Here is a 16,721-nt window from a genome sequence, read left to right as displayed (position 1 = left end):
ATCCCACCCCGCCTCTTGCAAACTAAAGAATCCCACCCCAGCTAATGTGTGTATTGAGCAGGTGAATTATCCAGAGAAGGTACTTATACATCCACATAGCGAATAATTTGGAATTTACTTTTGAATAAGAAAAGCCATTATATGTCTAATATATTTAACACCTCCTGGTTGTTAGTGTATGCCTAAGCATGGAGGATCAGGCTGCTGAAAACTATGTTTTTTTTAATGATATGTCAAAGTTTCTCTCCATCCAATTAATGGTGATTATATGTGTGCAGACATGTGATCTACATAGACTGTGACCTGTATAATGCTTGGTTTTTATTAATATCGTAAAAAACAGAGACTGGACAGTATAATTTATTTAGTAAGCATTCTAAGTCAATAATAAAGCTTGGTGTAATTGTTCCCATTTTTGTTATATAAAATAAGTTAGATAAACATAGCCAGCAGATTTACATTCAAAATGCAAAAAAAAAAGTCACTGTTTGATATTGATATCACAGTATGGTTTGCTTCTACTTGCAAGTTTCAAAGAAGTGCATTCTTATAAATTAAATATGTTCCTTGAGATACGATTCCCTGAATTGAAAAGCTCAATATATCAAACTTTTCTATTAATAATAAATCATTCCAATCAATCAAACCAAAAGTGATAGTCTTTTTTGATAAGATCCCAGATGACTTTCTGGGTTGTGATATTTTAAAAATAAATTATGTTATTAAATTAGGCACCCTTCAAGTTTGTAGCCGTTGTTAACAGCACACGCCTTCATTCATTTAACAAGGATTGTGTGCCCGGTATGAGCACTTTCCCAGACACTGGAGAAACAACAGCAGACAAACAGATATCTTCCCGGCACTTTACAGCTTACAGAAGAAGAGAAGTTTGGGCCTCAAGAATCCATAAAGCATATTTTCTATAGCTAAACATCAAAAAAGCCTCTTTAGAAACACACTTTGGGTGCTATGCCCTAAATATTGGCTTCAAAGGTGTCGCTTCTGATTAAGATCTGTTCCTAAATGCAGTAATAAAATTCGAAGGTACCTCTGGCTCTTAAGTGCAAAACTTTTAGTTCAAACAAACAGAGCTGATGGTAAGCAGGACACTGGTTAAGGAATTTTTTAATTGGATCTTCTCTGGTGATATTCTTTAACTATGTGACATTAGTAACTGAAATGTTAAAAAGCTAATATACAGCCTTTGAAAAAGGAAACTTTAAAAGACCCATGTGCGCACTCACGTGTGTGTGTGTGGAGAGAGAGAGAGAGAGAGAATCATTGTTTTATTCCTATTAGTATCTTTGGCGTAAAATGTACCATGTGGCTTCTGAGAATAATTATTTTAAAGAAAATAATTCATCAATATAATTTGTTGTATTAAAGTAGAAAAGAAAAGCCTCTGCAAAAGTTATTGATATAAAATGATTTTTGAAGGCAACCAAATAACTAATTTCTATTTTTGTTGGAGAAAAGAAAAGAATGAAAAAATGAATCAATCGGCTATTACACAATAGGAAATCTTATCTGCATTCAAGGTGCTCCTTAGAAATAGTAAATAAACTCTGATTCAGACTTGTTTTCACCCGTTTTTCTCTCTGTCTTCGGTTGCAAAACCAAACTCTTACTACTTCTTTCTCCAGATTGAGTTCTTCAGCCATCCGCATGATCTCCTGAGAGGAAGGTTTATTCTGTTCTCCAAAGTGTCTCTCCAGAGCATCTTTAGCAGCAATACTGAGAGGTGGGTGGGTGGGAGGGAAAAGAAAGGGTAAGATTATGTTTTTAGTGATGTTTTTGGCAGATCAAAATTAAGTTAGGTTGCATTTCCTAAACATTAACGTGAAAAGGAAACTTAAAGACTCTGAAAACACTTTTGAAGCTCTTCAACAAAGCGTACAATTTGTCGAATGTGTAGATGCTCGTCTCAGGCAGGGTACTGTTTGCAGAGTCACAGCAAGAAATAAGGAGGGGAACCAGCCCATCTGTGTTTATCCACTTTGTGCCACAAGAGGGCACTGACATTCTGAGAAGGACGTGAACACTTCTGTAGGCATTGTAAATGTCCCCAGAAATCATTTAGGTTGTTCACAATAGATGAAATATTTAGTGAACAACTAACCGACCAAAACAAAACCTACGGTATTTGAGCATTTCCTCTGCGAGCCTCACGGAAATTACAAAAAAATCAGTGAACAATCTTTCTGGTTTAAAATGCAAGGAGTCGCCTTGGACTTGAAGAGACTGAAGTGCTGACGACTAGTTTTGTTCTTTTTAGTAACAGATACCGTAACGCCAGCGCAAGACTCGTATCTAACAGGACAGCAGAGACTCACTCTTCTCAGAAGTGGTTGCACAGGTTCTGTTTTATGTGAAGCAAAAGTACTCGTGAATCACAGCACATGCTTTGCAGCAAATGTTTAGAATTACTAGCTCTCCATTTCTCACTGTTATTAAATGCTGCTTTTCCACCTGTTTTTTCAATGGGCTCTAGTCACCTTACATTCATATGTCATGTTGCACCTATGCTCATTCCATCTGTAAAAGATCTGTCTCTTCCCCTAGTACCTTATAGTCGTTCTCCGTTTCCTTTTCCTTTCATTTACTCCCACTTTTTCATTGTACAAAGCTGGAATGGAGAAAAGAGAAATGATTACAAAAACAAAGTGGGTCTTTTTTTTAAAAACTATCCGATTTGGATTTCAAGTTTTCTTTATAAAACAATCTAAAATAAAATTACTGTACATTTTTGTTTCAAATTTTTGCAGTCTATGTCATTTTATATTACAAGCCCTAGATAAAAATGTTAATACAGAGATAAATATTAACTTTGCAAAGACAATTGTCTATAAATTATATCCTTACCTTACTTTTGTTGGAACGCTTGCTCTAAATGCTCTCAAACCTTACCCTTTATCAGCCTTGACATTAGTATGACTAATTTTATCACATTAAATAATTTTATCACATTAAATTGCTCATCTAGCAATTGCTTATGTTATTCAGAGGAAGACTGGTGTGTCGAATGCTCTGGTTACACACGTTAGGTTATAAGAATAATTCACGTACAATTACTACAGTAGAGCACAGAGACAGAAAGAATCTGGATGTGTTTTAACAAAATCATTTCGCCACTTCACACCTAAGCCACATTATCTAGAAGGCTTTCTTTAAATATCTTTTCTCTCTCTATCTTCTCAGTAAATTTATTTCTACACTTCTATTGGCCTTCCTTTTTTTTTAGTGTGATACAGCAAGATATCTATTTTTTATCTCAAAGAGAAAAACCAAACCAAAACCAAACCCCACCCCTGTCACTGTAGTATCAATCCTGCCAATTGGAGCCCCCTCTTTTGGGTTGGAGCATCACGCAGCCCTCAGAACATTGCTCTGCTACCTCCCATTTGTTCCGCTTCCTCCAGCCATTTGGATAGGATTGCTTTCAGTTTGCATGCGTTTTTAAAGCTGAGCTGCAGGTTTTCAAATCGGCAGATAGTTGTCTGACTGAATTCAGAGCCGTGCACGGCCGCCAGGGCTTCCCCGACGTTGGTTTGGGTGTATCCTGTGAAAGGATGGCCAAGACCGTTAGCTGCTGCTTTCCAAGAAGCATTCACTTTAGTCTGTCACTGCACAAATCTGCGTGTCTTTCTTTGTCAACCATTAAATACTGCTTTTAAGAACATATTTGTTGGCAATTTAAAATTATTTAGTAAGATTCAGTGTAAATTGTCCTGGACTTCAAAAAAATATTCCTTCGAGTTAATGTTATTTTTTTCTAGAAGTCAAAAGAATTCAGATAGGAACATCTGCCATTCATAACATTTAGTCAAATTGGATAGATGTCTCATAAACACATTATAAATGCTTAAAAGTTCTTGCCCTCTTTATCATTATTATTAAAAATATCTGATGATATATGCTCAAAAATCTATCATATATTAAATATAGTGCATAAAATATATGATGATATATCATAAATATTTTTATCTCAACTGTAGGAGTGAAAAATTCAACTATATTTTTGAAAGGGACCTAATAAAACTAAGAATTACGCTTACTTTCCCTAAAAACATGTTTATTATGAGACTATGATCATACATTTTATGTATACCTCTGAGCACATTCGTTATATTATTTGGTAATGCTTCTATCTCCAGGCAAAAGATCCTCATCGATTGTCCTAAACATTTTTAGAGTACAAGTTGATATAAACCATCAACATAGAATTTGAAATATTCACAGCAATCTAAATAGCAAACTGAAAATGAATGTTATAACAATGCCTACTTCTGTGTTTATTGTAACTACTATTAATTCAGGGCCTAAGGCTAGATACCTGTATGCATAACATGATTACATATGATGCCTATCAATAAATATCATTACAAAATTATCTGTAGTTCACTCCACAAGTGCAGAGGTTTGAACTATCATCTTCAATCCATTAAAAAAAATACACTACTTCATGAATTTAAATCAAAGTTAATTGTCATAGTTATTTTATGTTAAAAACACCTTTCAATAGAAAGTAAGCAAAGGCTATGAACAGACAGTTCACAGAAAAGGAATTACAAATGACAGTCAAACACAGGAAAGAACACTTGCAAACTTCACTCATAAACTACCAGGAGGAACCACTTCAACCTATCTGATTTTCAAAGATCCAAAAGGTTAACAGCATATTTTTCCTTCAACAACTATTTATTTACTCTGTGTACCAATCACTGTTCTAAGTGCTAAAGATATACTGTTACGCAGAAAACAAAGAGGAATAAATAAAAAACCAAACACTCCTGCCTTCACGGAGATTACATTCTGAGGGGCAGCAAAAGAGACTCATGGTGGTAGTAAAATTTGGTACAACTTCTATGCAGACCAATTTGACAACATCAATCAAAATTACAAATATACATACACTGGTTCTTTTTTTTTTAGCAGGGAAAGATTCGCTGTGAGCTAACATCTGTTGCCAACCTTCCTCTTTTATTTTTTTCCTCCACAAAGCCCCAGTGCATGTTTGTATATGCTAGTTGTAAGTCGTTCTAGTTCTCTATGTGAGCCGCCTCGACAGCATGGCTACTGACAGATGGGTGGTGTGGATCCACGACCAGGAAGTGAACCTGGGCCGCCGAAGCAGTGAGAGCGCCGAAGTTTAACCGCTAGGCCATCAGGGCTTGCTCCAAATGCATATACTCTTTAATCAAGCAATTTTGCTTTTAACACTTTTCGTACCCATATATTTATATAGCTGCAAAATGACGTTTATGAAGTTAATCATTGTGGCATTGTTTTTAACAGCATAAGATTGGAGACCCCCTAAATTTACCATCAGTAGAGGACTGGTTAAATAAATTGTCGTATATTCATAAAATGGAATTTGACAGATCTATTTAAAATAAAAAAAAGCTCTCTAAAACCTAATACGGAAAGCTCTCCAAAATAAATAGTTAAATTAAAAAAAATCTGCATGAAGAAACACATGTATTTGTTTATGTATGCATAAGATATCTCTGGAAGGATGCACAAGAAACTAGCGACATTGATCAACAAGGTTTTTGTAGGATATTCACAACTGGACTAACTTAAGTCCACAGTGAGATATGGAACGAGAACAGTCTTGGACTTCTGACAGAGGATAAGAGACTCAACAGTCAGAGAGTGAAGATTTGCAGACTGAGTTAGGTGCGCCAGGGCTCTTAAAAAGCACATACCTAGCTTAATTCTTCTCACTTTAAATTCATTGGCAAACTTTTCAAGTTCTCGGATTTCTGGAGAATCCATGTCTATTGGCTCTTCAACCAATTTACTTTTCCGCCGGAGTTCCTGTTTGAAGTCAGCAGCTGCGGGGTCCTCTGCCAGGAGAGGCTGGTGCATGGGGGGAAAGCCATGACCCAAAGTGTGGTCAGGAAACTTATAAAGACAAGGGGCTAAGCTACCTGTGAATAAACAAAGAAAAGGAAAGGGCCATTTGTAATTATCTCATTTCTATACAAGCAAGGATTTTGCCAATAGAGCCCATTTTTCAGCTACAGCCTGTCTCAATTCTTCAAGATTACCTGACACTCAGTCTTCTGAGGTAGAAATACAGAGTAGCTTAGTATAAATGTGATTATTTATTTTCCACATTCTCTGGAGCAGCAAAAACAAAGACAATGCCAAAGGAAAGAAGCTGGAAATTGCAAATAATTACAATAGAAATAAAAAAAATTCTCTTTGAAGCGTAAATTTTCCATCATTTTTTCCGCTTAAAAGGCGCTTAATGTTGGGAATCTGAGGTTCAACTCTAACCAGAATGTATGTTTTGATCTCTGTTTTCTTATTTCATTGAACAAATAATCTGTGATGTTTGTTATAATCAAACTTAGCCCAGAGCTAAGTGCTATGCTGGAAGTTTTCTTATGATCAGGAAATAGATTTTATAATATTAAAAGGCCCCACTGTTTTATCAGTAAATACTTAATTTCAATGGGAAATAATTGTGTCTTTTTTTTAATTTAACAAAGGCAGGTAAAAGAGAATTATGAGAACATAAAATACATTAATATGGTTAAATGGATTTGAGGAGTGAATAGACATTTAACAAAAGGTAACTTTAAAAGTTCTGTTAAAAAGTCATTGACAAGATTTTTTGAAAAGTATACAATATAATGGAATCATTTCTTAATAATTTTTTTTAGAAGCAAAAATAAATGGCAAAGAAGTGTTCAATTCTCAGTATGATAGGCATCACCCACAGATGATGAAGCAGAGTTGACTGAGTGGGTTAAATCATAAATCACAAAAAAGCTAAAAGATCTAATTTTTTAAAATTGCTTCCAGATTTCATTCTTTATTAGGAAAGAAGAGGCTAACTCAGTTGGGGAGCATGGATGAGAGGATGGTATATAAGCCAAATTCCCACACATTTTGCTTCTGTTTGCTTCATCAATACATTATAATTTTTATTGGTAGAGATTTCACTTCAACTGATACTAAATGACACATGTATAACCAAGACATTTTGATATAAACAAAATACTGAGTAATTAATCATTTTTCTTATGAGTATAAATAAATATTTAAACTAGAAATAAATTACTACAGATTATATGCAGTAATCATTCTTGGAAAATTGCTGAAAAAACTATCAAGAGTTTATGCTATCTATAATTTCTCCATAAATACATTCACAAATCAAAGGCATGAGTAATAATATATTTTGCCAGAATATATAAATCTTACATTATATATCAATATTTAATGAGCAAAGAATAGTGTAAGTCAGCAAATTATTGGCTTCTATTATTTATATGAGAATATGTAATTACAAAGTGTGCCCTTATCCAAAAGACTATACTATTTTTCTGAAGCAAAGTAAACACAGAAATGAAAGATTAAACAAAATAAAATAAAATAAATTTGGTAACTTCACAGCCAAAAATATATCTAAAAAGACACTACTTCTACATAGAAAAATTCACGCTACTTTTGCAAACCAAAATTACCCAGTTTTACTTTTTAAAAAGTCAATTAATCCTCCCCTTTATACTTGAGTACGTGGTATATTGACCAGACCACACAAAATTTAAAAAGAGAAATTTTATCAATTTTTAATTTATTACTAGCTTATTTTTTAAAATATTTATTTCTTTTGGTATTTTTTATCTTTCTATTAATTTTAGACTTCCGCTAGTTGAAATAAAAGAAAAGACTAACGTATATAAGAAGAAAACTGATCACATTGGTTTCAGTATCTGCTTAATATTTAGCTCAAGACTTTTCTTTCACTTGTGCTTTCAGAGTTGGTTCTTACAGATATGAAAAATCTTCACTTCTTTCACCATTTGAGAATATCAAATGTCACTTAATGAAATAGTGTGCAAAATAGTAAAAGCAGAGAGAAAAAAGTCAGGCTGCTGTTTGATTTTGCACATTTAATGTATTTTAAGACACTTTAGATAACTCATTTAACCTCTGTCAAATTATTTTTATTTTATGTAAGTAATTTGTTGCATATCTTTCTACATGACCATACCACAAGGTCTGAATCTGTTAGCGATCTTGATCGTGATTTCCAATTTTTTTTGCCAATCATAATCGTGCACTGCTAACAATCTTCTATGTGATACTTTATGCTGTGTTCATTTCACATTTGTCGTCTTCTGATCTTTATGTGCACAAGTTAGGTAGGAAGGATGTGTAGTTTTTACCCACAGTTTAAAATTTAGGACATTTAAGTAAAAAGAAGTTAAGTAACTTTCCGTGGATGCCACGATGAATGAACTATGTGATGGAAACGAGAACTGAAGTCCAACCAGCACTGCAACAGACCTCGCAGAACTACCGCCTACTTAGTTTCCAGGCGGTGTGTACTCAGGTGAATTAAGTGACTTTCCTTTAAAGGCATTCCCTGCAGCTTAACCACACTTGGCTGTATTAAACAAGTGCTTTCAGACAAAAATATTATGATTACTTATTAAAATATTAGAAGCATGCCATCCCTAGTTTTGGAAAATTTTAAAGGTAGTTTACACATTATGAATACTCTGGATAAATAAATATTTAGAAAATAAATTTGAACATGAGTCCATGAAAAGTATACAGAAAATACCATGTTCAAAGGTTTGGCATCCAGAGAAAAAAGGACAACACGACGTGTGATGCGTTTTCATCTTTCACTAAGTGCGAGCATCCGGTTACTGGCGGGGATAGTTTCCCTGGAACTACCCTTAGACAGAAATTGATCACGACAGTCATGGGCACAGCCAAGCAAGCCGCAGTTTCCGTCACAGGATCCTGATTTAGGGGAGAGTGAGGAGTGATTGGCATGGTGTATATGGCAAGATATTTTTTAAATTTTTCTAAAGCCTGCATTATTGAAAAAGGCAAAAGATAAAAGAGGTGGTGAGCATGTGCAGCAGAGATCTCATAAAAAATTTCCAAAACACTGATAAAGCAAAATTGTCTACAGATCTAGACAGGCACACACCTAAGAAGCTTGGAAGAGTTGGCACGTTCTTTACCGCCCAAAGCGTATTTTCACATGGCAGAATAATCACTACAGCCTTTCTGAATTGCTCTGTGTGTGTTTCTGTGTGGCAGAGCGGGAGAAGAACAGAGGGAATCTTTTAAAGCAGGCAGTGGGGAGGCGGAGGTCGGGCTTGCCTCGCAGGGCCCTGGCTCAGTGTACCATGGTGTGGGGCAAACTGCTCTCTGCAGCATGTAGCTCTGCCAGGTGCTGACAATATGTCTGAGGTTACTGGCTTGACGGCTTAAAAGAACAGGGAAGAAGAGGACACGGTAAAATACACCACCTTGCTGTAGACGTGCACGGGAATATGCTTTTGAATACTTCCCTTTATTTTCCGTTTTTCCCCCCTCTGCATGACAATGTGAAGCAAATCATAAATTTGAATCGTGATCTTTTCTCTTTTGTGCATTGGTAAATCCTACCCACGTACAACAGAGGTCCTCTGCCTGGTGATGTAAATTAAGTTTATTTGGAACACAGCCATGCCCACTGTGTGTACATATTGCCTGTGGCTGCTTTCCTGCGACCATGACTGAGGGGAGTAGTTGAGACAGAGACAACAAAATTTAGGGAAAATATATCCTGTTACTGCTACTGAAAGGCCTTTCATGATCCAGAGGCAAAAGATTGTCAGAATTACTCCTTCCCTCAAAGTTAACAAAACTAGAACAAATTAGAGAAAAAGAATAAATAAAGAAAAGAAAGAGAAAAGAAGACAACTTAAGAATGAAGAGATGGACTCCAAAGTTGGCCACGTCTCTGTGTCAACTGTCAGACTGACTTCTGGAGCCTTTTGCGTCAGCCCAGGTGGAGAGGGCACTTTCAGCCGTAATAATCCTTTCTCTTTTTATCCACTTTTCCTAAAAGAGAATGGACCTTCTTCTTGGTTAACTCACAAACATCAGCTATTTTGCTTTCTTCTTAAAATTAATTTTTGAACAATGACTCTTACCCCACGTCTTGGGTGGCATCATGTCGTCTAACCTTGCTGGGTTCAGCAATCATTACCATGTAGCTGATTTGCTCAGTTGCCACATGACGGTGGAAGGGTGGACAGACCATTGAGCTTGTTCCTAACTTTCACCCCACTTTAGAAACTGGAGGACAAAAATAATCTCAGATATCCAGGAATCAGAATTTTGAAGGGTTTCTATTGTTATTTTGTTTTGTTTTGTGTTTATCTAGAAGAGATTTTGAATGGCATTTATAATTCCCTGTTTCCTGTTACCCATACTGTAGGCTGTTGAATTATCTAAATTCTCAGGAGTGAAGGGACAGAAGTAATTTAGCTGCAGGTGTAAGTAACAAGATCAAGGAGGAAGCCAGGTTGAGTTGGTACAAATCTGCCATGACTTTGAGAGTTGTAGTACCCACCACAACCTGGGGATGAAGAGACTGAAACTCAGACATGTTAAGTGACTTGAATAAAGTTCGTAGTTAGTCGTGGTGTGGCTAATTCATTGCTCCCAATTAGTCATTCTCTTTAGTATGCCCACACCTGGACTCGGAGGCACAGTGGACTCATCCGAGGATTAAAGCCTTCCTTACCAACCTTATCAAAATATTAGCTGTAGCCCTTCCCTTCCAGTGGGTTTTTAATTTAATGAAATGCTCAAACTAAATGTAAGCATCCGAGTATGGGTAATATAATAACCCATTAAAATAAAGCAATTTCACATCATTTGAAATATAGTTCTTTGTGTCACTTCTCTTTCCTATGGCAATGGAAGTGAACCTGTGACAATGAACCTGTCTTTGTTGTTGATGATAAGATACTTCCGTAAATTGCATGGAAGTGGCTGATTTGATGAACGTCTTGAGATGTCTCAAAAAATTCAAATGACATTGCCAAGTTTCTCTTGTGTATTTTATACCTTTGCTCTCTTATTTCTGAATTCATGTGTTTTATAACTCAATTTGTGTAGCTTCTCTGGGGATGAAGGCAGGAGAATTCAGAGTCTCTGAGACTTAATCTGCCATGATGCAAATGCTAATACTGAATATATGTCAAAATGGTGACATTCTGACAAAGTGTAAAGCATATCACATTTTAATGATATCCCTCTCAAAAATATTCAGATATAATCTCTATGCTTGCCATGGTGAGTTTTTCTTTCTGTGACAAGATAAATTTAATTTAGTTTTAAGATGACAGTAATACCTCCAAATCTTAGGATAACCATTTTGTTCCTGATGTCACTAACCCATGCTTGGAATCTTTTTAAAGGGCTTTTCCAGGGGCCTCTCCTTTTTAACTGTGATGAGGAAGAGGGTTTGCTGAGTGCCCACCAAGGGAAGCACAACCTAAGCTGCCAATGGACTCTCTGTGTGAACCTGGGCCTGTTCACTCCAGTCCTGGAAAGTGGAAGACCGTAAGAATTCTCAGGCCAGCTGCGAACTCACTAGGCCACAGCTGCTGGCCTTGATCTGGTGGGGAGGGAGGTGGTACCGAAAACCATTTTAGAGTATTTGGTGTGTGGCTGATTTTATCTTTGTGCTAACCTCAATCCATGGCTGCCTCTTGCTGGGTTGAGAGGGCACCTAAAGTTGCACCTGGGTTCATGGGACCCACTGTGAATGAAGAGCAAGGCCTCTCCTCTGAGAGAGAGCAGCACATGGCCATGCAATTGTCATTTCTTGTTCCATAGTCAAAACGTTGTGGGGGCCACGGAAAGCATTCTGCCTGCACCTCTGGTGGCTAAATGCACATCATTTTACTCTTTTATAATGAAAGTAGTTCATCATCAATGGGGGCTGTTCTCATTAACCATGAGTACTGATTAACTACTAATTGTACGAATTATAAATGATCAGTTTTCAAAGGGGAAGAAAAAATATGGCTTTCCTTGTTTCTTAATTATTAAAAAGAGACATTAGTATTTACAGGTGGTCATTAAGAACACCAGTCTTCATTTTACCATAAAGGTGAGGATACTAGTTTATGCAGAATGCTGCTTGATAGAATGTAAGAGAGGCTAATTTGTTCTGGAATATTTTATTTTAAAGATTTATTTAGTCTTAAACTGAAAAAATTTGCGAAATTAAAGGTTGGTGAACTAAATTCTTTGTTGAATTTTATTTCAAATTTATAGGCATATATCCATGTTTGTTTTATTACTTACTCTGGATGATAACAAAACAAAGAAAAGATTGCACTAATATGTGATTCCTTTATCCATAGTTTCTCTCTCATTTCACACAAGCATGCACACACGCGTGCACACACACACACACATACACTCTTATGTTCTCACTGAGCCTTAGTAGTTTATCGTCATCCATAATATTTTTCTCCCTGCTGCAGTAATATGTATAAAAGATCAAAGAATATCTAGAAAAAATCTGTGCACAACAAAATTGTGCACTTTATTAAACCATTAAAATATTTTCTCTGGCCATATCCTAAAATCAAGCCATAAGTGTTGTGATGAGTGGATGGCTCAAGTCAGATTTTCCTCTTAAGAAACGTGCTATTGATGCCTTCATACAAAAGTAAATAAATAAGTAGTTAGTCTTGATCTTGTGATGCTTTACTTAGCCAAAGGAGAAACAGATGTAACTTCACCTATTTCAATCACATTTAAGACTCAGAGGCAGCTCAGAGAGGGCAGCCAAAGCCTCAAACAACCATTGCTAAAGCTACTGCAAACCACTCTTAGCCTTCGATGACTTATATATCTATATGGACCAAATGTCCAGAAGAAATATTGTGATGAGAGGGATGTTCTATAAATCCGTGCTGTCTGCTTTGGTAGCCACATGAGCACTTAAAAAGTGGCCAGTACAACTGAGAAACTGAATTTTAAATTTGACTTTATTTTAGTTAATTTACATTTAAATTTAAATAGCCACATGAGGCTAGTGGCTACCATATTTATACTGGAGACAAGCCCACCCATAGCATCACCAAGTGACAATCGACAGTTTGACAGTAGGGAATTAGAACAAAAATCGTACAAAGCAAACACCAGAGTTGAAAAGCACAGCAGCTCAGGGCTATGTAGAATAGGGGCAATCAGGTATAATTATTATGGTCTCTGAAGGCATCACAGATCAGGGAACATTTCAACAAGTGGTGGTTTTACCAGCAATTTCCAAGGTTAAGAGATTAGAATTTCATGATACGCTCTGGTCAAGATTCGCTCAGAACCAGGAAATCCATCTAAGTGTCCCCAAGTCAATCTCATATGTAAAGACAATTTTTCTTACCTGCCATCACTCCATAGGTTGATGACTGGTTTCCATAGTGACAGGAAGGAACAGAATAATGAAGTCCCGTTGCTGTGTTTCCCAATGTTGTCACCGAGAAATATGTGCGCAAATATTTAGGAGTTTGGATCAAAGACAAAATAGACGGGACTGGTAAGAAAATGTATGAGGATTCAAGACACATTCGTTTCATTTCAAGAATATACATTTATGCAATTCTTAGTTATATGCCAATAATTTTTTCTCATTTAGGGGAAATTCTCTGATGAGTAGGTTGAAACTAGGGGTCAAAGTTATGTCAAGTAATGAGATTATAAATCATCAAGAGAATTAAAGCTTTCATTAATTATCCTTTGCTCTTTGAAGGGGTGACTGACCAGTCTGGACCTTGGCTAACTGAAACTTGCTGACTTATTGTAGGTTCCACCCAATATAGATATTGCAACAAACCTACTAGAAAATAATCTCTTAAAATTCTTGTGTAACATGGTATTATAGAGTGGCCTTTCTCTGGAAGAATGAATACAGAAATCTACTCTCTAACAGTCTTTACTTTTGTTTATTTTCCTAACAAATTTCTTCCATCAAAGAGGAAATGGCAGAGCAACTAGCCTCCTATTGGATACAATCATAAAAATTCCACTAAATTCAGAGGTTTATAAAAAATTTATGACAATGTATTTATGTTGGTTTTGAAACTATGAGGTTGGAGGTTTTCTGAATGCACACAACCGCTTCAACAATTCTAATGATAAAGCGGGTCAAAAAATAAGTTCATTGAGTATTGAGAGATATTGTCTATAAAGATTGAATCTAGACTATAAACATAAGCTCATTCTTAAATAGTTATATGCCTCATGGAATCAACGTGTATTTTGAAAGTAAATCTGAATTACTAAACTTTTATCAAGCTTTAAATATGACTCAGCAAGTTGACTAAGAGCATGGACTACTGACAATAAAATCACCAGCCAATGTTTCCTTATGTATTTTATTTTCTCATTTTTCCTTCATATCCTGAATATAGTGGTGGATTTTTATAAATGTAACATAATTACATCTTCTTGAATAAATACAAAAGATGTAAAGTGTAGAATTAGGATCCTTTGAAAATATCGAGATATAATCTAGTGATTAAAGACAAAGTCTCTTCAGAATTATCTCTAACTATAGATCAATCTTTAATATTTAAAAATATCTGCATAAGTTTTTATGTAACAACTGATATGTAGGAAGAACTGAAGTTATTTTACAGTAGAATGATAAAAATCTTACTACGCATTCTAAAATTAAACAAATAAACTTGAAACACATTTAATACCCAAGTGCTCTTCTCATTATAACCAATATTTCTAATTCCTTACTTAGAACATTAGATGAATATGATTATAGTTTGAAGGAAAAATTATAAAATCAATGCTATTATCATTTAAAATACAGTTAGATCATTTTTATGGTTATGATTTTTTTTTACTTCCAAGGTTTACTATTTTTTGTTTCTCTGATTTGGGAAAGTTGTATAAAGCATAGGCTAGTTTACTAAATACATTGTTAATTTATTTTTAAATAAATAAATAGGATTTTGAGCCTAAACTTGCTAAATCATTACCTCAATTCTAAATTTTATTTTCATTCTGGCCAGATACTGTTCTCACACAGTAGATTAAACAAATAACGTATTATTCTCCCCATCCCCAATCTGTAGAAAGATCTTTTATTAAAAATATACAGTTAGCTAAGTGGTAATTGTTTAAATTTATTTATAGCACATCTTTCTGGTAAAAATACTTTATTATATTTTCCAAAAAAATGTGTTTGAGGATTTTTTTTTACCTTTTTAATTAAATTATAAGAATCTTTGGTAGATGAAAAAAAATCTTTACATTAATGATTTTGCCAAAGATTAGTGCCAAACTTACATATATGTTTGGAAACTGCTTAATTATAATAAAAGATAAAGCTTAAATCCTTTAAATCAGAATATAAATGTATCAACTCAAATTTTGTTTTTTAAATGTACAAAATTTAGTTTATATTTAGATTGCTTTTAAAACAAGTGGAAAGTGAATGAGTATATTGCTATTTAATGAAAGAAATTTACTCAATGAAAGACTTTGTCCATTTATAAATCTACTTTAAAACACTATTTGTTACTGCATAAAGAACGGATGTATTAACAAATATACTTATTTGATTGATTGTGTTTAAGACAAAATATTTAAATTCCCAAGTTTAGTTTTTATTTAAGAAAGTTACGTAAGAAAATATTAAAACTTGGTCAGAGGTTGAAGTCTCTCCAGAACTCAATCTTGAGAAAATTTAACTCAGTTCATGGGCTCTAAATGTTACATGCTGTTTCCAGCTTTGATTTTTGAGTTTTGAATTATGCTAAAAAGATAAGTTTATTTAAATTATTTAATTAGTTTATTCTTTGAAATACATTATTGTTGGTACTGGGAATCATTTAGTTGTGTTTACGATGAGGTATATGGCTGTTTTTAGACATAGTAGCAAATGTAATCTAAATACCAAATAAATTAAGATAAAGAAGTAATACCTTTTAAACATTAAATTATTTTAGACTCTTTAGTTTTATTCCTTATCCATACACATTTCCATTAAAATGATTTTCAGATTAAAAATAGCCAAACTCACTGTTTACTTACATAGAAAATAGATCTTTATAATAAAACCAACAATAATTTACTACACTTACTAATATTTCTTGAAAAATTTCTTCGGCATTTTGGCTCTTGTAATATCCTTAATATTTAACTCAAAACAAATTAAAACAAAGGAAAAAATAAAAGAAGCAAAGTGATTGTAAACTAACAAGATTCAAAGCATCCATTCTGAACTCTGGAGGCCCAGCCGCACGTGGACCGCGGCTGGAGTCAGTACCTGTGGACATCACGTTGGTGGCGTGGTTGGAGACAGGGAGGCACTCGGCCGCACTGTGATGCATGATCAGAGGCAGAGTTGCAGAAGACTCGGAATTCAGAGGCATAAAGGTATCAGCCGAAGTAAAAGGTTGGCAACTCATTCCCACAAGAGTAGAAAAATGAGGAGAACCGCTGCTCCCCAAAACAGAGTGTTATTCTATTATCGTCTCAAAGGGCAGTTTCAAATATCTCTCCTGCATATATACATCAGGAAGGCTCTGAAGCCCAGGAGGGCGCGTGCTGGTGTTTATATTGCAGGGAAATCCCTTTATACATGTTAATCATCTGTTCCCAGGGGTATTGCTGTATCAGTCTGAACCCTCTGTCTTCTCCTCCAAATGTAATTCCTACCCAAGAGGGAAGCTGGTTCTTAGGTATAGACTGAAGGGAAGGGAGAAATCTGAAACTTTATTTGGCAACTTCAGTAATTCAGACCTTTTAGGAAGGAATCAAGAACTTCAAAAAAAGTGTTCCTCAAAGAAATAATGCTACAACGAATGGAGAAATACTAGGTGTCTTTTTGCTGCTAACACAATGGCAAATTTATATATATGAGATTTTTT

At 35.0% G+C, this 16,721-nt stretch overlaps 1 protein-coding gene across 2 annotated transcripts; it reads right to left on the bottom strand.

Annotated features, from left to right (window-relative positions):
* Positions 1-1,523: 1,523 nt before the first annotated feature.
* Positions 1,524-16,259, bottom strand: POU1F1 (POU class 1 homeobox 1). 2 transcript variants are annotated; one of them, XM_058523373.1, is made up of 6 exons: positions 16,118-16,259; positions 13,217-13,366; positions 5,709-5,933; positions 3,395-3,559; positions 2,566-2,626; positions 1,524-1,734 (listed from the first exon to the last, which is right to left on the bottom strand). In XM_058523373.1, the coding sequence occupies exons 1-6, from the start codon at positions 16,257-16,259 to the stop codon at positions 1,524-1,526; spliced, it is 954 nt and encodes a 317-aa protein (XP_058379356.1). The 2 variants fall into 2 exon arrangements, with proteins under 2 accessions (XP_058379356.1, XP_058379357.1); XM_058523374.1 differs by having other exon boundaries at positions 13,217-13,288.
* Positions 16,260-16,721: the final 462 nt, after the last annotated feature.

The sequence above is a fragment of the Diceros bicornis genome, chromosome 27 (genome assembly GCF_020826845.1).
Source record: "Diceros bicornis minor isolate mBicDic1 chromosome 27, mDicBic1.mat.cur, whole genome shotgun sequence".
Lineage (NCBI taxonomy): Eukaryota > Metazoa > Chordata > Mammalia > Perissodactyla > Rhinocerotidae > Diceros > Diceros bicornis.
This window is presented reverse-complemented; position numbering and strand designations above follow the sequence as displayed.

Bases quoted from the DNA above. Each gene is read 5' to 3' on its own strand.
- POU1F1 (XM_058523373.1), bottom strand. From the start codon at position 16,259: ATGAGTTGCCAACCTTTTACTTCGGCTGATACCTTTATGCCTCTGAAT. The intron at 13,367-16,117 runs GTACTGACTCCA...TTTTCTTACCAG, and splicing joins CACCAACGTGATGTCCACAG to TCCCGTCTATTTTGTCTTTG. The intron at 2,627-3,394 runs GTAGCAGAGCAA...TCTCCATTCCAG, and splicing joins GGAAGCGGAACAAATGGGAG to CTTTGTACAATGAAAAAGTG.